At 50.7% G+C, this 19,873-nt stretch overlaps 1 protein-coding gene across 1 annotated transcript; it reads left to right on the top strand.

Moving 5' to 3' along the window:
• The first annotated feature begins 12,227 nt into the window (after window positions 1–12,227).
• IL10 (interleukin 10) lies at window positions 12,228–18,624 on the top strand. The gene is made up of 5 exons (XM_027564331.1): window positions 12,228–14,287; window positions 15,102–15,161; window positions 15,458–15,610; window positions 16,625–16,690; window positions 17,787–18,624. Exons 1-5 carry the CDS (start codon window positions 14,120–14,122, stop codon window positions 17,877–17,879), a joined length of 540 nt encoding a protein of 179 aa, XP_027420132.1. The 5' UTR covers window positions 12,228–14,119; the 3' UTR covers window positions 17,880–18,624.
• Window positions 18,625–19,873: the final 1,249 nt, after the last annotated feature.

The raw sequence follows: 19,873 nt of genomic DNA, 5'->3' as shown, positions 1-19,873 counted from the left end.
CCTGGGTAGAGGGGGATTTTAGAAGGAAGCTCTCTGAAAAACTCAAATCCCCGTGGCTGTAATGTGGCCTAGAAAGGAAAGTAAGGTCTGACAGACTACCACACAAGGCACTGGGAAGGCTAAAGCCCGGAAAGGGCTGTGGGACTTGCAGTTTGGGGACTTAGTGAGGGAGGAGACATACCTAGGTCCAACTCCTGCTGTTGGTTCTGGGAAAAGGCAGCAGGGCCTCCCTCCTTGGGTCAAGGATAAGACCACAAAGGGGCTAACTCTTCCATATCCTTGGCTATTTTGTGGCCTTACAGTCTTTCAACCTATGGGCAGGCATCTTTGATCTTCTGCAAGGGAGGAGTCTCCCCATTTCACAGAGACAGAAACTGAGGCTCAATGAAGTTGGAAGACATCTCCATAGCCACACAGAAGAAAGGCTAAAACTCAAACAGCTCACCTTCTCCTGGGCCCAGATCTTTGCCATTTGAGAATCTTAAACTCATCTGCTAGCCAAAATGAGCAAAGTATTTTGCTAGATTGTTCAAGCTAGGTTTTCTCCTCCCCATCCGTGGCATGTGTCAACATAGGTCCCGGCCCCAAGGACAAAACACAAACATACATACACACGGAAAGGTGGTGTATGTATTCACAACTCAAGGTGGTGGTACCAAGGGTGGCATGTATGGTCATAAGCAGTGGCTTCCCTGGTGGCTCAGGGGTTAAGAATCCACGTGCCAGAGCAGGAGAAGCGGGTTCAATCCCTGGGTTGGGAAGACCCCCTGGAGAAGGAAATGGCAACCCACCCCAATACCCACTCCAGTATTCTTGCCTGGAGAATCCCATGGACAGAGGAGTCTGGCGGGCTCCAGTCCATGGGGTCTCAAAGAGTTGGACACAACTTAGCAACTAAACAACAACAACAAAAGCAGTAGAGGATTTAAAAGAAAGAAAGAGAGAGAGAGAGAGAGGAAGGGAGTTCAGTGGGATTGGATTGGTAAAGAAAGGCTTATGGAAGAGGTGGCTCTGGAAGATTCAGTTGGATGAAAGTGGGGAGGGGTGCAGTCATTGCAGACCAGTAAAGCTGTGAGTGGAAGCCAGATGCTGAGAGTGAACAGGGCATCTTTTGACAACAGGCTTCTTTGTTTTGCCCAGAGACCATGTGCAGAAAATCTGTGGGAAAGAAGGCTGCAAAGGCATTTGGAAGTGTGAATGCCAAGCCTGGGTGGCTGGGGTCTATTCTGAAGGACCTGGGCAGCCATTGATGGTTCCTGCAAATGGGAGTTTGGTGATGACACTGATACATTAGGGAGATGAGCCTATAAAAATTTTTCTGGGAAAGTCAAAAATGACATCAAGAACTCCATCTGTTCTCTTGGCGGCCTGGGGTTGATCGGGAAGAATCAACACAAAGGGTTAAGTTGCTTGTCCTTAGCATGGTGATAGCAGTAAGTACCACCTGTAGCTGAACCCACACGTGGCCTTTAGCTCAGTGCAGGCAGAAAGTGCAGGGGACCCACCATGGGGTCCGTGTGACGGGCAGCAGCCTCACCATCTCTGCAGCCCTAGATCTCAGCTGCAGTGGCCCCAGCAGCCTCAACCCCAGCTTTCCCACCACGGCAGCCCGTGCGGGAGCAAGCCTGTGTTCCCCGTGGCCTCTCACATGCCAGCAGCTCCTCCTCCTCACCTCCAGTTTACTCTAAACCCTCTGCTTTTACCTGAAATGAAACAGAAGCCCCAGCTGTGGTCATAGTGACCAAAAGCTCTCACATGCTGCTCCCCAGTGTGTCTCCCTCCACCATAGGCCCTCCCTAGTCCTGGGACTCCCCCCACCTGCCCTGCTCCACTGGCACCACTGTCTGGATGTTCAGAGTCATTTCAAGAGGCCCAGAAGGGAAAGCAAAATTGTGGGAGTGTCACCAGTCATAGCTGTCCTGGTAGTCGTGGGGCGGGAGGTATAGCAGAGCTATACAGAAGCCGTGGACTGCCTGCCAGGTAATGGCCCTTGAGCATGCACCACGGGCCAGGCACTGTGACAAGCTTTGATGCCACTTTCTTCTCGTGACCAGGAGATGGGTATTACTATTTCTTCCATCTCACAGATATGATAGGGCTTCCTTGGGAGACGTGTAGGTTGGGCTCTGGATTCCAGTGGCAGAGACAGCAGGCCAGTTTGCCTATGACATCCCACTGAGGATATCCAGTTGTCCCTTGCCCTCCATATGCCCAGCCCCAAGTCCCCATCACCATCCGTCCCCAACACACAGCGTGCCTGGCAGCCCCTTTGACTAGGTACCTGTTTGTACTTTTCAGTGCAGGTCAGCTTTTGGCCTAGACATAGTTGTTTGTAAGTCACTTTTTTGGAACAATGTCACCATAGAAACTCATTTTTCAAATGCTGATTTGTTCTTAGCCTACTATGTAGCTGTATCATACTATAAATCGCACCCACCTCAGCTCAGGTTCTTGGGAGCTAGGGTCTACAAGATTGACAAGAAAGATTCTTTCCCCTATTGGATATATGATCAGCCTCCAGCAATATTTGGGGGCTTTCCCCACAGCTCCCCAGGTAAAGAATCCACCTGCAATGCAGGAGAAACAGGGGACACAAATTTGATCCCTAGGTCAAGAAGATCCTCTGGAGGAGGGTATGGCAACCCACTCCAATATTCTTGCCTGAAAAATCCCATGGACAGAGGAGCCTGGTGGGCTATAGTCCGAAAGGTCACAGAGAGTTGGACGCGACTGAGTGACTGAGCATGCACACACAGGCAACATTTGAAACAGACTCGGTTGTCTTGGGTCTCGTCTCTGACACTCTGCTCCCTCGCCCTGAGACCCCGTTCTGGGAGGTCCCTGTTACTCTTCCCTCTGAAGGGACTTGAAACTGCTCGGTTGAAAACCCTGCCTTCCGCCCTGCTTGACCCAGAGCTCCCAGGTGACTTTCGGCCTTGGTCAACCTATCACAGCTCACGACCCAGCCGCACACAGCTCGGCTCCTTCCCCACCGCCGCTTCCCGGCCCTGAATCTGCCCTAGAGGCCCTCAGAGGAACTGGCCACTTCATTAAAGATGTATCTGAAGCAGAATCCTAGAGTAAGGTGCTCCTGACTTCAGAAGGGCAAGAACGAATGTATGGACGCCATCTGAGTTTGTAGAAACAGGCATTCCTACGTTGAGGGCGGCCTGCCGTCCCTTGGCCCCAACCGCGTGTTTCTGACCAATGAATCTTTGGTTCTCTGCTCCTTGGAGCTGCCTTCATTGGCTCCGTGAGTCCGCCGCATGGGACCCTGCATGAGGTGAGTGTTCCTCCGCAGAGGTTTCTACACGATGGTCGGATAGTCTGCTTCCAGCTCGGGTCCTTCCGCCTTAGCTCCTTTCCTTTTCCCCGTGAGCTGTGACCAAGGGTCTGAGAGACCTCCTCACGGCTTCAAAGACTGCGACACTGGGAAACTGCAGCCTGAGGCAGCACCCAACCCGGCTGCCATGGGCATCCACCTCCGTCTGCCATGGGACCCCTGCCACCGAGAAAACCCGTTCTCCGAGACTCTGGCCTGGGCCAGCCACATCAAGGACACTGCTCCCTTGGCCACGGCCTGCTCCTGGCCAGCATCAGAAGGACAGACATTTTACCTCCCAGGGCAGATAAGCTGAAAACGTAAAGGCCCTTCTGAGAGAGCCGAAGCGATCTCTAGGGCTTTCCAGTAATATTCTTTCCTCCCAGAGACAGTCATTGTGAGAAATCCACTTCCGGAAGGTGTTCACTTCCCTCCCACGCCCCCACCGCCCGCCCCAGGCCTCGCTCTTGAGGAAAAGGCAGCATCATGTCCTCCCCGACCAGCGGAGGCCTCTCTCATTTCCACTGCTCTCAGCATCTCTGACTCACAACGAAACTGCAACCTCAAGAAAGCTGGGGGCCAGGATTGCGAGAAGGAAACACAGGTGAACACGCAAAAGCTGCCCAAGGGAAAGGTTTTTGTTTCTCTTACAGAATGGCACTTCCAGAGCCGGGCAGCATCTCTGGAAAGGGCTGGAGGGGCCCCTTCTCGAGCTGACCTAGCGGATCTGGCGGGTGGGTGGGAAGGTTTGCATCATTGCCACCCATGCCAGCTAACTCCTGCCAGAGAGGGTAGCTGGGGCAGGGGAGGGACGTAGGAGCATCACAACATGCCTGAAAAGTACCCTAGGGAAACCATTCCGTCAAACCTCCCGCACACCAACGCGGAAAGGAAAGTCAACAGATGGAAAGGCTAGGTCCAGGATTCACAATGGAAGCCAAGGCTGGAAGCCATCCTCTGGACACGAGCCAGAGCTCTTTCGACCATGGGGTTGACGTCTCTGCCCCCTATAACAGCCTCAGAACGCTGGGGTGAAGAACCTGTCTTGTTCCAAGACTTTCGGTCCATGAAGAGATACCTCCGGCTCTCGCAGGGGCACAGGCCCGCAGAAAAGCATCAACAGCAACTCAGACGTACTGACTGCTTATCAAGGGCCAAGCGCTCACCTAGGTACTTGGTCCACCCGCTGTTTCACTTACTCCCTACAACAGCCCCACGGGTTTGGTCATCATCTCCAGCTGGAGACCCTGCAGCCCAGGGAAGTGTGGTGACCTGCCCAGGGTCACACCAATGCTAAAGAGCAGAGCTGGGTTGCAAATTCAGTCAGACTGGAGGGCCTACACATTTAACCACCACTGCCTCTTGCAAAGACCAGCCCAAAGGCAGGGCATATCAAGTGGTTTCCAGTAAGTGAACACTTGGACCCAGCGAGGGGGTGTGGTGGCAAGTGGGCAAGTTGGGTGCTTTGCTGTCAAAGAGCCGGCCTTGCTGTCAGAGGCATACGAGGCATGCCAGGCAAGGAAGCTTGACTGCAAGATTCTTAGCCATGCTTCCGTGAAACCAGTCCATCAACTACTTTATATCCAACCTCCTGCTTGAAGCATGTGACGAGGAACAGTCCTGAATTACCCAAAGGCCCGGCACAAAGAGATCCTGTTCAATTTTTTGAAAGAATGATGTTCTTAAGCATTGATGTGTGTAACCATAAAAGTATCAGGGCCTTGTTGGACTTCCTCAAATTTCTTTCATGGTTTAGTGAATATGTTACCATGAAATACACTTGAATGTTAAAGCGTATTAGGACTTCTTAGTCCAGCCCTGTTAAAAATTAAAAAAAAAAAAAGAACCTCTTTCCACTCAGTCTGTAGAGTCTCCCATAGTCAGACGGCAAGCAGGGACCAAGTTTTAATTTGAGCACACCATGTCTGACCCAGTTCCTCAAAGGGTGCCTGCCTTTCAAAGCGATTTCTGAATTAACCAGATCAATCAAAGCCCTCTGCCTTTGTCTGCCACTCAATTGTGCAGTTGGTCTGAAGAGAATGGAAAGCAAATTGTATTGATTTGATCGAATGAATCCTGGCCCATTAGAATGGAAAATATTGGCTTTTATTTTCCAAGCTTTTCTGAAAACTGAGAAAGCCCAAGTCTAGCCAAAGAGAAAGCAGGGTTTTTAACAAACTGAAGAAAAGAGAGCAAGAGTGAGAGAAGAATTAAAAGTGGAAATGGAAAGTAGAGTCAAAAATAAGTCTGCAGTAGAGTCCCTCCCACCACCCAGCGCCCTGACTGCCCCCAGCCCTCGCAGCCTGATCCCGGGGCCCCAGCCCCTTGGCGAAGGGGATTCACAGTAACAGGTAGGGCACGGTGAAGCAGCCCCCAGACTCCTAGGGGTTCTGACTTGAAACCACAGGTGCACATGTGAGGCTCTGCCGCTTCCAGGACACACATGATGCAAAGAGGCGATGTCATGCTGAAGAACCGCACAGACTACTGGGAAACTCTGCGTGAAGGAGACAGCAGTGAAGCAATGGGCATCTCCCTTCTTGCTGCAGGTCAGGGGCCTCCGTGTAGGTCCTCTACTCCTTCCTCGGAGGCCAGGCTTTGATCACCCTCCTCCCGTTCATCCTCACACAGACATTTTTGTTAAATGTCTCAATTAAGGTTCAGCTCCTTAAGCCAGCAGCTCTCAAAGGCCGGTCCAAGGACAGTTTGTATGAGGACTTTTGTCTGCTAACTGTATAGTTCTATGAGGCTGGATTTTCTCCATATGCTTCCACCTCAAAAACCTATCACACTGGGTTGGCTGTAGGAGCAGATGTCAGAGTGTAAGTTTTTCTATTAAACCAGGTATGCAAAGAGCTTTGCGACAGTGTCAGAACAGTACACTCCTCTCACTGAATGTGTTCTGACTTAGAAAACAGTTATTTTTCATTAAAAATATGCTATTTATTTTAACATGTAGTGGGTTTTTATTGTTTTTCTTTAGAACGCCATACATGGACTTTTAAAAAAATTTCTTAGTTTTTTTTTCTACCATGATCAATATCAATAGACATAATCTAACAAAGTAAAAGCTCTTTGAGGTCTTCAATACTTTTTAAGAAGGTAAAGCAGTCCTGAATCCAAATAGTTTGAGAAGAGTTGACTAAGGGAATCCAGGACCACACTGAACACGGTGACCCACTCCCACTCCCTGCTCTGGAGAATGGACCACCTCGGGCTGGTGTGTAAATGACACACTCACAGTAGAAGTGATGCAGGTCCAGGACGGAGGGAGCGGCCAGCTTGTCCCGTGTTAGTGCGGCCGTGCACCTAAGCACACATGCAGTGGGGTTGAGGATTTAGAGTTGGGGTCCATCTTACAGATGAAGGTCGGAGCAGGCAAGCTGAAGGCAGGCCCTCAGCTCTCTTAAATAGGGTCCATGAAGGAGACTATGCTTCAAGGGTGCCAGGGCAGGAGGGTGAGCCAAACTATTCTTTTATGTCACTGCAGTCACATCTTAAAGACAATATACAGAAGAAACTCCTTTCTGTTTGCAAATACTCGAGGGCCTGAAATATTTCCCTAAAAGAAAAATAAGCAACTCTCACCCCCATCTCCAGCTCCTAAGCATAAGGGCTATGCGCCCTGCACGTGCATAATAGAGTTATCACTGTTTTATGGAGGAAATGCTTATTTTCACAGACTTCTCGCTTCTGCTCATCACTGCTGCTCACATCTTAGACAACTCCCCCCGGCCACTGGTGCTGACCATGAAAACTCAGTGATATAACACTCATGTCAGTCAAGGAATTAAGTACTGATTTGAGAAGAAGAATGCAAAAGGAATCGAGTTCTGATTTCGCCTTTGTTATTAACTACCTCTAGTGCCTGCTTCCCGGGTGGCACTGGTAGTAAAGAACCCGGCTGCCAGTGCAGAAGACATAAGAGCTCCAAGTTCCATCCGTGCGTTGGGAAGATCCCCTGGAGGAGGGCATGGCAACCCACTCCAGTATTCTTGCCTGGAGAATCCCGTGGACAGGGGAGCCTGGTGGGCTACAGTCCATGGGGTCGCAAAGAGTTGGACACGACTGAAGCGACTTAGCATGCACGCATGCAGTGCCTGGGAAAGTCACTTTCTTTTCTAGGCCTCAGTTTGCCCACCTGTAAAATGAAGAACGTGGATTTTGTTGCTGTTGTTGTTTGGTCACTAAGCCCTGTCCGGCTCTTTTGTGACCCCATGGACCATAGCCTGTTAGGCTACTTTCACCCTCTACTTTATGTGAGATAGTCGTCAAATGTAGCCACTTACAGCCACAAAGAGTTCAGGAGGCACACGCTCCGTCATGCTCCATCATCAACAATATTTAGTGAGAGCCTTGGATGTGCCTGGAATTGTTTTGAGTACGAGGCAAACAGCAATAATCAAAAATAGACATGCACCCTGCCCCTGCGGAGGGCTGTCCAATGGAAGAGATAGAGATCAAGCAGGTGACCACGTAGCCATGCGAGTAATTACAAGCTGGCATCAGTACTACAGAGAAAAGGAGCAAGGTGTCCTGAGACACACCCAGGTGGCTCAACCTTTTCAGGGGAATAAGGAAAAACTCATGTGACAAAGTAAGCTCTAAGCTGAGAACTGAAGGATAAAGAGAAGGGAATCCCCTCTCTTTAATCTCTTTCCATGCAGAAAAGGGAGACTACATGCGCAAAGGCCCTGTAGTAGAATAGAGAGCACAGATCATTTGAAAAAAAATAAAAGAGGAAAGCCGGTAAGGCTGGGATGCACAGAGAAGTGGACAGTGTTGGAAGGTGAGGCAGAAGGAACACTCAGGGTCAGAGGATGCAGGGGGCTGTAAACAGCATTAAGAACACAGGTCCTTATTTTACCCAGGAAGGGAAAGTGGCACGTCATTGAAGGGTTTAAGCAAGGGGAGAGTCATGATCAGAGTGGTGTTTTGAAAATAATCCCTTGGGCTACAAAGAAGAAAACAGTTTGGAAAACAGATATTAGAATATCAACCAGGCACTTGTTTGGAGCCCAGGAGAGATAAGATGTTAGCTTGAACCAGACAGTCGCTGCTGCTGCTGATGCAAATAGAGAGAAGTTAGACTATTAGAAAGATGTTTGTGGGGACTTTCCTGGTGGTCCAGGGGTTAAGAATCCAATGCAGGGGGTGTGGGTTTGATCCCTGGTTGGGAAACTGAGATCTCACACACCACAGGGCAACTAAGCCTGCATACTGCAAGGAAGAACCAGGACAGCTTAAGCTTAAGAAGGAAAAAAAAAAAGGATGTTTGTGAAGAAAATTCTGCAAGACCTTGTAATAGATTGGACATAGGTTATTAAGAGAGAGAGAGGAACCAACAAGTTATTTCTAGGCGTCCAGCATGTATGTTATGTTAGATGGTGGTCCCCTTCCTGAGTGAGGGCACCATGTCACTGGATGAAGCTGAGATGAAGCTATGTATTTAGTCTCTGATAAAAATGGGCCCCATCATCCTGGGTCCCAGCGTAAAACGAAAATGTTCTACAGTTGTTAAGAATTTCAAGACAGTGACAACAGAGCAAAGCACGGGCCCCTTGGTGACCACACAAGTCACGTGACTTGCTCAGACACAAGCAAAGTTTGGGGTGTCAGCCATTCAGGGGAATTTGACTAAACTGAATCCTACCAGAGGGACAGCCTGGGAGCTGAAGGGATCCGTCTGTGCCCCCGGCTCAGGAACCCACTCGTTACTCCAGGTGGTCATGCAGACTGAGCAGAGACAGCTGTATTCTCTGGGTGGCAGGGTCTCCAACACCTTGTGTCCTGGCCCCTGCAGCCAAATTTCTCACGTGAGAAATTACAGAACAGGGTGTCCGTCCCCTAAGGAAAATCCAAGTTGCTTGATTTGGCGCCATCGTTGCACAAAGGGGAATTCCACGTTGGCTGTCCAAAGATCAGCCCTTCCGCTGTGGTTTGCAGCGTCTGCCGGCCTAGGTCCTCGGAAGGGCGCCCACTCCAGTTTGCATAACCCTCACTAGATTCAGCCAAGGGGCCAGCCCCAACTGGGGCTCCTTTTAAAGCTCTGACCCACAAGGTCTTTATTCTGAAGCACCTCAACCACAAGGTCAAAGTCACAGGCAGAACCCTGTCCCCTTGAGCCCTCCCACCCCCACCCCCGTGGCTGCACGTAGAGGGTGTGATGCCATAGTCTGCGCTCTGGACCAGGCCTGTTGCCGCACAGCCCCTGAGGAACCAACGGTTCAGGGAGCCGAGGGGGGTTATTCAAGGGAATACTAGAAATTTCACGCTGGGGAAACTGTGGTACGTTCTAGATGTCCTGAAGAAGAAGAAATGAAACTCCGTTATCAGCCTTGAAGTAATAGCTGCAATGAGCAAGCAGGAGCCAAGCCCTGAGGGGTTCTTTGTGGAGGTCGTCAGCCCCCTGGTTCCAGGTGGGCACCCTCGCACTTGCCTGCTTTCATCACTGACCTGCCTGCTACTGTCGTGGTGACCCTGTTGACAGGCACACTGGCTGAACCCTGAGTCCAGCAAGCCAAGATTCCACAGGGCAGGCCCATGTACCTCCCCATCTTTTTTCCACCCTTGGGACAGAATTGTTGCAAGGCACAGGGCAGTTCTACCAAGAAGGTTGTCCTTTTGCTGAGCATGAGGGTGGCCACGAGGTGATTCCTTGTAAGCCCTTGTACAGTCTAGACTGCACTCTCCAAAATCTATCCACACTTTGTCTGCCTAGAGTCCTCTGTAGCTAAAGTCATGAAATGCATCAGTGGAACATTCCAGAAAAATCATTAGGGCCTTTGGTCTCTACATATGTCCCTCATCCCTGGCATCTTAAAATAACACGTAGGAAAGCAAGACGGCAAAAAAGGCCGGTTCTGTTGACATTTGGGTGCTGCGCTAGCTCTGGACAACCTGCCTCTGAACTTCTTGTCACTGGAGACCAAAAAATAATATCCCTTTCCTTTTAAAGCCCTGGTGAGTCAGGCTGTCTTTCCTTTGTAGCTGAATACTGACATTAGGGAATATTTTGGAGCAGAGGGAGAAGAAAGAGGCATTTCCCCTCCCACACGTTCCTCTGGTTTCCCAGTTAGTCTGCACGGGAAAAGATTCGCTTAAATTCTATCTCATGAGCACACATCAGACATCTGCCGTGAGTCTAGACTGGAGAGGTGACCGGGCTCAGGTCATTTGCTCTCAAGGAGCCCACAGGCTAACAAGCGGCACCTGTGCTGTCTTGAGAGCCACAGGCCGAATGTGTCCAGACTGATGCACCGTCCATCCGCAGGGATCTGCTCACTCGTTTCCTCCCCTGCTCGGGCTCTTCTCTGGGCTGGAAAGGCCAGCCCAAATCGAACATACAGACGGCTGACATTTATTTATGTCTCATCTATGTGACCCTGTGAGTTTGGGACTTTTCGCAGTGGATTGTAATGACTTTTCAGATGAATGATACCTTCACGGTCTTGAGACACAGGTGTCATCTTTGTTTACTGTTTGGTCAACATATAAGCAGGGGATCTTAACTTTTCCCAAAATGTGCATACCTCTTCTCGTATAACATCTTGACACATCGGTTCTATGAGATATATGGATAGGGAAGATCTTGTTGTCTCCATTTGTTAATTAAGTGATTGCATCAAGGAGATTGCCTAAATGGTCTCTGACCATTCAGATTGTGAAAATTTTGAGAGGAGAGAGGACAACGGTTTCAAATCAGTGGAGGAAGATCAACAATTCAACAAATGACTTGAAGTGATTGGCTGCTGCTGCTAAGTCGCTTCAGTCATGTCCGACTCTGTGCGACCCCATAGATGGCAGCCCACCAGGCTCTGCGACCCCTGGGATTCTCCAGGCAAGAACACTGGAGTGGGTTGCCATTTCCTTCTCCAATACATGAAAGTGAAAAGTGAAAGTGAAGTCACTCAGTCGTGTCTGACCCTCAGCGACCCCATGGACTGCAGCCCACCAGGCTCCTCCATCCATGGGATTTTCCAGGCAAGAGTACTAGAGTGGGGTACCATTGCCTTCTCCGGAAGTAATTGGCAACACGTTCCAAAACAAAGAAGCCAGAAGCTAAGCCTCAGCCTACCTGATGTGTTATAGAAGAAAGAAAGATAGAAATGGCTCTTTCCTCCTCCTTTCACCTGCCATTGCGTGCATGTGTGCGTGTCCATGTCTGTGTGAGTGTGTCTTTAATATTTGAAATTATAAGAAGAAAGTGGAAGACACTCAGCATACCTTCCTGAGTTGCTGTCCCTGTTTCTCTGAGTGCTTGCCTGTGTCTAGACCTGCCCAGGTCCAGGCTCCTCCAGCCCCGTTCCGGGCTCACAGGATACTCTCCTATGCCCATTCCAACACAGGAAAAAGGAAGCTATGTGCCTAGCACATTCCAGAGGCCAGACCCTGTACTCGGCACCAGGTATATAGGATAATGAAACAGCGCCAGGTCTCAGAGAGCTCACACTGTCTAGCAGAGGCAGTGGGGTACATGGATGATAGCAGCGGTTGTTGTTGATTGAGTAGCGTAGAGGGGCACAGGGCACGGTGGCAAACTGGGTAAGAGGCGGTCTGCACCACCTGGGTCCAGAAGTAGGGCCTCTGGCCTGAGGGATCTGCCAGGCTGAGTCTGCACCCAGAACACCCATCTCAGAGAAAGGTTAGCCCTGTGGACTAAAGCAAACACAACCCAGAAAACCCAGGAGCCAAGAGGTGAGGGGCAGGGCAGAAGGGATGCAAAACCCAGTCCCTGACCCCTTCGCTGTGTTTCCTAGTGGCCAAAGTCAGAACTCTTAGCTAAGCCCAGTGTAAATATGGCAGGAGCAGCAATTCCTGAGTCAGTTCTACACCTGTATAATATTTTAATTTTATTAAAGCATTAGTCAATGTATAATGTGTTAATTTATGCTTCAGTTATACATATATACATATATATATATATTCTTATTCATTCTCTTTTCCATTATGTTTTATCATTGGATATGGAATATAGTTTCATGCCTATTTCTAAAACTTCTTTCTCCCTTCATGAGTCTTGGATTTCTGCCTTCACATTCCCCAAGGGGTGGGAAGTGAGGCTACAGCCCACTGCTCCTGCCCCACGAGGTACAGCGTGGGCCTGGACCCTCTTCCTCCTTCCTGCCCCCGCCCACTCACAACAGCCCCGGTATATCCACCCTCCTTGTCTGGTGCAGTGAGCTTCTTTAATGGGGAAGGCTCAGAACCCAGGGCCACCAATGCTGATGCAGGAAGGCAAGGAAATAACAGAAACACTGGAGACACCCTACGTCTGGATCCATGAGTTACCTCCCCGATCCCCTGCCCATGTGAAGCCCAAAGGCCCTCCAGCAGGCAGGAGGCAGGTACTGCTGCACCCTCAGGATGGACAGAAAACAGGCAGAGGAGGGTCAAGTGACTTGCCCGGGTTTAAAGCATGACGGAGCCCAGGCCTCCTGGCCCCTGGATCGGAGTTCTTCACAGGAGAGGCGGGGAGAAGCCCCTGCAGAAGGAGTCAAGGCACAGTCTCCACCCTTTCCTTCTAGTGGTAAGGCAACATTCCTCACTACATCTGGCTTACTCCACCCCTGCACACACACGCGCACACACCCACACACACACGAATGTGCACATCCAAAGAAAGACAAATAACGTTTCTTTGGAAGGAGAAGGGTAGGGAAGAGGGGATAAAGAGGCCTCATATCCAGCCTCCATAGAATCTCAACTTATTTTCCTTGTTACTTCTGCTTCTTTCTCCCCAAGTGTGAGTCTCCAGCCAAAGCAGTTCACAACCCAGAAGAAACCTAATGCCTCTTTAATCCAAAATTTCCATTCTGCACCCTGGGGCCAGTGTAGAGTAGGGAATAGTTGGCCTGAATGTCGGGCAGACCTCAGTGCAGATTCTGGCTCCCTCCCTCGGCGCCCATGCACAGGGTACCTGACACCTCTGTGTCTCGGCTGGTTCACTGTGCAGTGGCGGGGAGGTCCCGGTGACTGGCAGGCACAGCTTCCAGTGAGCATGGACTATGCCTCCTAACACCCCCTGAGGATGGGGCAGCGGAGGGGGTTAGAGGCATAGATCTGAGAGTCTAAATGAACCCAGGGCTAGGGAAGGAATCTGGAGCACACCCCATGCCCCTGACTGTCCTCTGGGAAGCTGGCCACTTTGAGGAGTAATCCTGGAACATAAAAAAACCAGAAGGCAGCTTTGAGGACATTTAGCTCACATCTTTGTTTTCTTCTGGGGAAACTGAGGCCTGAAGAGTTGAGGTAACTTCCCAACCCAGCAAGAAGAAGCCCTGAATATCAACGCAGGTTGAGGAGTTGATATTATTTCTTAATCACATTGTATTCTGGAATGGCCAATTTGCCCTCGTCACTGTGATCTAGAGACACGTGAATGGAACCCACAACTGTGGGTCCCTGCGTACAGAGCAGCTGTTCACCCCAGGAAATCAACTTTTTTTTTTAATTAAGAGAAGTTGAACATTATTTTTAAAGAGAGAGAGAGGTAGTTTCTCCTAAAAATAGCCATATGCAGAAGTTCATTTTTCACCCATCTCTTTTGCTTACGATGCAATATTTAAAAACTTTTGAGTAAGAGGTTCACCAAATGCAAAGCTGGAGAGGTCTAGGGAAGGGAGGGGCAAAGAAACCTTTGCCAGGAAATCTGTGAGTGACACTGTGGCTTTTTGTGAATGGGAGGCCTCACACAATATAAAAGGGGGCACAGTAGGTGAAGGTCTACACAACAGGGGCTTGCTCTTGCAAAACCAAACCACAAGTCCGACTCAACGAAGAAGACAGAGCTCCGCCATGCCCAGCAGCTCAGCCCTGCTCTGTTGCCTGGTCTTCCTGGCTGGGGTGGCAGCCAGCCGAGATGCGAGCACCCTGTCTGACAGCAGCTGTATCCACTTGCCAACCAGCCTGCCCCACATGCTGCGGGAGCTCCGAGCTGCCTTCAACAGGGTGAAGACTTTCTTTGTGAGTATAAAGCCCTCCTATCCTTCATTTCTCCCTTAGGACCGCAGGAAGAGCCATTCTGCAGGCACTCACAAGAGCCTCCTTTTCACTCACCTCCACCCTCAGCACCCATTCCCCTCGAAGCTGAAATTCTTAAGAGTCCCTGGTCAAACTGTGGGTTCAGTGAGTTAATCTGAGCTCTGGTGATGTAGCAGATTGTGCAAGAAAAGTTGTCTTTAAAAATGTAAAGGCACATCTAGCCTATGCTAGAAAATCTGTAAAGGATTCCTCTGGAGCTCAATACCTCATTGGCTGGGAGAGATCTGATTGGAGGTGAAGATGTTCCCAAAACCCCGTGGCAGGGATACAAAAGTTGCCTCAGCTTGGAGGGCTTCCAGAACCTGAATGACAGATGGGTTGGAGGTAGCGCATACAGGGGGAGACCTGCAGGAGAAGATGCTTGCCACTCCCAGAGAACGGTCAGCGCTGCAGCTGGAGACAGCAAAGCAGAGGGTGCTCAGGGGTTGGGAATGGGGGTCCCTGCACACGTGACGCAGCTCTACAGAAAGAAGACTGGGACCCAGGCAGGCTTCTGCCTTGCCTTCAAAATCAGCCAGGTTTTTAAAAGAACTTGATCCCCGGAGGAAGGACCTGGTTTAACTAAGGGCTTCAGCGCTGCTGAATGTCCTGTTTCAAAACCTCTCCTTTCCCTTTTGGAGACAGGGCTGTGTTGATTAAAAATCAAAAAGTCTCTCAATAAAAGGATATCAGAAAGACAGTCCTTCTCAGTATTGCTCCAAACCTTGGGTTCATTCTCCTTCTGTTCTTCTTGCAGCAAATGAAGGACCAACTGCACAGCTTACTGTTGACCCAGTCTCTGCTGGATGACTTTAAGGTGAGGGCTGGGGTGAGTGCGTTTGGCGGGGGCAAGGAGCTTGCGGTGTGCCCAAGGGAGACTCTGCTTCTTCGCCTGCAGGGAGCTGGGTCTGCTTCCTTCACTTCAAAAAAAGGAGAAGTGGGAAGATCTTAACTCAGCACATAGCCAGAGGGAGGCAGGGGGTTGGGTGTTGCCAAGGGCTCCGTTCCAGGGGGAGGTGGCCACTGAACAAGGTCCTTGGGGAACAGAGCCGTCCTCTCAGGCAGTGTAGCCCTTCCTCCCGGGTCACCACCCGCCTTGGTTTCCACCCTCAGGGTTACCTGGGTTGCCAAGCCTTGTCGGAAATGATCCAGTTTTACCTGGAAGAGGTGATGCCAAAGGCTGAGAACCACGGGCCTGACATCAAGGAGCACGTGAACTCGCTGGGGGAGAAGCTGAAGACCCTCCGGCTGCGGCTGCGGCGCTGTGTGAGTAGCAGGCCAGCTCTGACTCCTCTGGGCTCGTGCTGAGACCTCCTCTTCAAGCTCTGCTCTCGCCCAGAGACCCCGGGACACCAGCCCTCGGGGCCCCTGCCCCTCCGGAACCCCAGGCCTGGCTCGGCTGTTTCTGAGCCGCGGGTGGGGGTGGTTGCTGAGTGCTTACATGTGAAGATTTGCAATAGCTTTCCTGTTATTTGTGAGTCATTTGTGGGTTATTAGCAGTCCCCGGCCTCGACGTGAAAGGGGCCCAGAGCTTCAGCCAGGGCTCCCTTGTCCCTGGGGACAGAGGCCCTGGGCCCCACGGGAGCAGGCAGAGGCAGAGGGCCTGGGAGAGGGAAGGCCCCTTCCTCTTCTTCTCGACCTTTTGAAAGCAGAGCTTCAGGTGGGGCCCAGCTGACTGCCAGGACTGTCCTGGCATTTTAGAAGAGCCAGGGGGATCCTTGGTCCCAGGCTAGTGTCTGCGAATAATCCCCCAGGATTACTGATCCCTCCAACTGCAATGATACCCTCCCCACCAGTTTCCTCTGCTCCCTCGCCGATGTTGAGAAATCAGTTGGGCTGTATTTGCAGGACAGTGCTAGGCAAGGGGGTTGGCTGGCAGGGCTGACCCTGTGTCTCTGCTCTGCGGGGCACTTAGAAATGGTCCTTGTGGCTGGGACCAAGGAGGGGGACAGGCCAGAAGCAGGACAGGATGGAAGAAGGGCTGGCTCAGCAGTCTGGTTGGCACTGGGATGCGCCCGGAAGGAAACTCCAAGACAGAGGTGTTGATGCAGCCTTGTTAACGGTGGGGAGGAGCTCCTAGAGACACACATGCCGCCTGGCCCCTGCCTTGCTGTGCTTCCTCTCTGCCTGGTGGGGAAGGGTGCCCAGGCTCAGTCCTCCCCGAGATGCAGGGTGGGCCTTCAAGATGAGCTGGCCTCCTCCTGCTCCCAGGCTGTCTCCCAAGCACGGTGCATCTGGGACCAGCCACCAATGTTGCTCATACTCTCTCCTTTTCCACAGCATCGCTTTCTGCCCTGCGAAAACAAGAGCAAGGCGGTGGAGAAGGTGAAGAGAGTCTTCAGTGAGGTGAGGCTGGGCTGCTGGCAGGGAGGGCCTGAGGACCGTGACCTCCATCCACTCTTGAAGGGGCGGAGGTGGGCAGGTGCTCAGCAGGCCCTGAACTTTGCTCGGAGGGAGTGTGGGAACCCGGCAAGTGGGGTGACCTCTTCATCCAGTGAGGGGCCGCCACCTCAGTTATATTTGTTTTCTGTGAAGTGTCTTTGGGGGTTTCTAAATGACTGCTCCCTGCCTTCGCAGGCCTGCCGGTTGGGCCGGCCCGCCAGCTGTGAACACAGCGAGCGGGGTGCTGGGGAGAGTGACAGAGGAAACAGAAAGTAGCTTGTTGGGATCCAGTCTGAAGCCGCACGTGCAGGAAGCTGACACGTGAACGTGCACTTACAAACACACCCAGGGGCGCAGCCTGAGCACCCCGAGCCCAGAGCAGGAAGCAGAGCTCTCCTTACCTGACTTGACCCCTCTCTTTCCACCCACCAGCCTCACCACACAAGGCACCTGAGAATCTCAGCTCTCAAACAAAGTGGCCTTTCTCACTTCCAGCTGTCCATGAGCTCTTCTACCCCATTTTCCAGAAGCCGCAGAACCTATGTCCTCCTCGTGGGTGGGGGACAGACCCTGGGCAGGTTCCAGTATCAGGGGCCATGAACCTCCCTGCAGTAGGTCAGAGCAGCGGGGCTGGGTCTGCTCACTCCACGGGTGGGGGAACATAAACAGGAACAAGGCTACCTCTCTCTCTCTCTCTCTCTCTCTCTCTCTCTCTCTCATTGTCTTTCTTTCAAAGTGGTTCCGCTAATGTGTTTTCATCAGATATTGAATAAGCGTCACGTGAGCACATGACGTTTAAAATTGCTGGAAAAGCACCGTTCGAAAAACCACACTTTGCAAAGTGAATGTTCCTCTTGCTGCCCTCCGGGCAAGGTCCAGGGCAACGCATAGCCTTTGCTGACAGTCCGGCATCTCTCCAGATGCCCAGAGTCTGTCCTTCATCTCCCAATGCAAGCAAGCTAGTGCAGCCTCTGGGCCCAGGGTCATGACCTTCCCAGCAGGGACCCACTCACTTGCTCAGAGGGAGTTTTCACTGAACACGTCTTGTCTCCCCACACAGCTCCAAGAGAGGGGTGTCTACAAAGCCATGAGTGAGTTTGACATCTTCATCAACTACATAGAAACCTACATGACAACGAAGATGCAAAAGTGAAGCATTCTAGGGAAGAAGACCTCCAGGATGGTGACTCTACTAGACTCCATGACATAAACGGAAGACCTCTGAAATCCAATCCAGGGTTCTGGGAGAGCAGAGCCAGCTCCCTGGAGACCTGTACTGTGCCTCTCCCCTAGAGTATTTATTACTTCTGATACCTCAGCTCCCACATATATTTATTTACTGAGCTTCTCTGTGAGCTATTTAGGAAGAAGCCGAATATTATACTTTTTTCTTCAATATTTATTAATTTCACCTGTGTTTAAGCTGTTTCCATAGGGTGATACCCTATGGTATTTTAGTGTTTAAAAAGAAATTGTAAGTTATATAAAGAAATGTTCCTTGTGGAGCCAATTGCAGTTTCCATTCCAAGCCTAACCATGCTTGCCAGCTGTTGGGCTGTTTTCCCTGACCGCCCTCTGATTTCTCTTGTCCCTGGACCCACCCGGGTCCCTGGGCTCCCCGAGTGTTATCGAGACTCTTACACTCTTAGGAAGAGAAACCAGGGAGCCGCTTTGACGATTAATAGTCCAGTGGCTCTGAGGGATTCCCCTGACCTCATTCCCCAACCACTTCATTCTTGAAAGCTGTGGTCAGCTTGTTATTTATAACAACCTAAAATTGGTTCTAATAGAACTCAGTTTGAACTAGAAGCAACTCAATTCCTCTGGGAATGTTACATTGTTTGTCTGTCTTCATAGCAGATTTTAATTTTGAATAAATAAATGAGTCATTAAAACCATGTTATGGTGTTGGTTGACTTCTGTCTGGCTAAAAATGTTCCCTTAAAGTTTCCAAGATAGAGGGAAGTGGATGAATGGATTCTGCATTCCAGGGAAAGAAAGCTGGATACCACCTCCCAGAAAAGGGAAGCCTCCAAACCTGATCGGGGGAAAAGCGGTCACCCCTTCAAATGCCAAGAGCGAAGGCCACCATCGTCTTCCCACAGACTCAATCCTTTAAAGAATGATCCTTCATGATCGTGCTAATTTTCAAGGCTAAGGATGAGGTTCTGTACATACCAAAATTGAAAATCTAGGCCGAGGAACTTTTCTGGCGTTTTGGTTTGGGGGTTTTGGTGGAGTTTTGTTCGTCTTGTTTTTTGTTATTCTTGTCTGCTTCTTCAAGCCCCAAAGTGCCAGGGGTGAATACTAATTTGCCCGGGTTACTGCAAGGATTGAGATGAAGGGCTAGCGTCTCCGGACCCTAGGAGACGGTCCTAGTGCACACAGTTGGCTGTCACTGGTATTCACACCTAAAATCTACCAAATTCTCCTTGAGCTGAGCTCAGAGGCAACAGGCTGGACCCAGTAGGGTGGAATACAAGCAAGGCGGCCCAAGGACTCAAGCTGCCGCGTTTCTGCTCTCTCCATGAGCTGCCAGACAAACCTGAGATCGGCTTCAGACTGCGGTCTGCTGGGAGGGGCATGGTGGCTGGGGAAGCCCTGCTCAAAGCCCCATGACTCGAGGCAGAGAGGGGAAAGAAGGGCTGAGGAACCCCAACCCCCCTCACCCTCTGCTCAGGCAGCCCTGGTTGGAGGAGGGTGGGAGCCGAGCAGCTGTGGTCAGTTTTTCAGTAAAACCTGACTCACTCCGGTTAAAGTAACCATAGGAAGGAAGTGGGAAGCATCAAAGCTGAAATTCTGAGATGAAAGGTTAGGGTTGAGAACGGAGGCTAGCATTAAAGAGAATAAAATAGTGTCATTTGCAGCAACGTGGATGGACCTAGAAATTGTCATACTGAGTGAAGTAAGTCAGACAGAGAAAGGGAAATAGCTCATGACAATTCTTATATGCAGAATCTAAAAAGAAATGACACAAATGAGCATATTTACAAAACAGAAACAGTCCCACAGACTGAGAGAATGAACCTACGCTTACCAGTGGGGAAGAATGGGGGGAAGGGATAGTTAGGGAGTTTGGCCTGGATGTGTACACACTGCCAAGCAGCAAGGACCTCCTGTGCAGCACAGGGAACTCCGCTCACTGTT

This window comes from Bos indicus x Bos taurus, chromosome 16 (assembly GCF_003369695.1).
Source record: "Bos indicus x Bos taurus breed Angus x Brahman F1 hybrid chromosome 16, Bos_hybrid_MaternalHap_v2.0, whole genome shotgun sequence".
In the NCBI taxonomy this organism is placed as follows: Eukaryota; Metazoa; Chordata; class Mammalia; order Artiodactyla; family Bovidae; genus Bos; species Bos indicus x Bos taurus.
The sequence above is the reverse complement of the archived record's forward strand: the minus strand, read 5'-3'. Positions and strand labels throughout refer to the sequence as shown.

Bases quoted from the DNA above. Each gene is read 5' to 3' on its own strand.
- IL10 (XM_027564331.1), top strand. From the start codon at position 14,120: ATGCCCAGCAGCTCAGCCCTGCTCTGTTGCCTGGTCTTCCTGGCTGGG. The intron at 15,162-15,457 runs GTGAGGGCTGGG...TTCCACCCTCAG, and splicing joins CTCTGCTGGATGACTTTAAG to GGTTACCTGGGTTGCCAAGC. The intron at 15,611-16,624 runs GTGAGTAGCAGG...CCTTTTCCACAG, and splicing joins GGCTGCGGCTGCGGCGCTGT to CATCGCTTTCTGCCCTGCGA.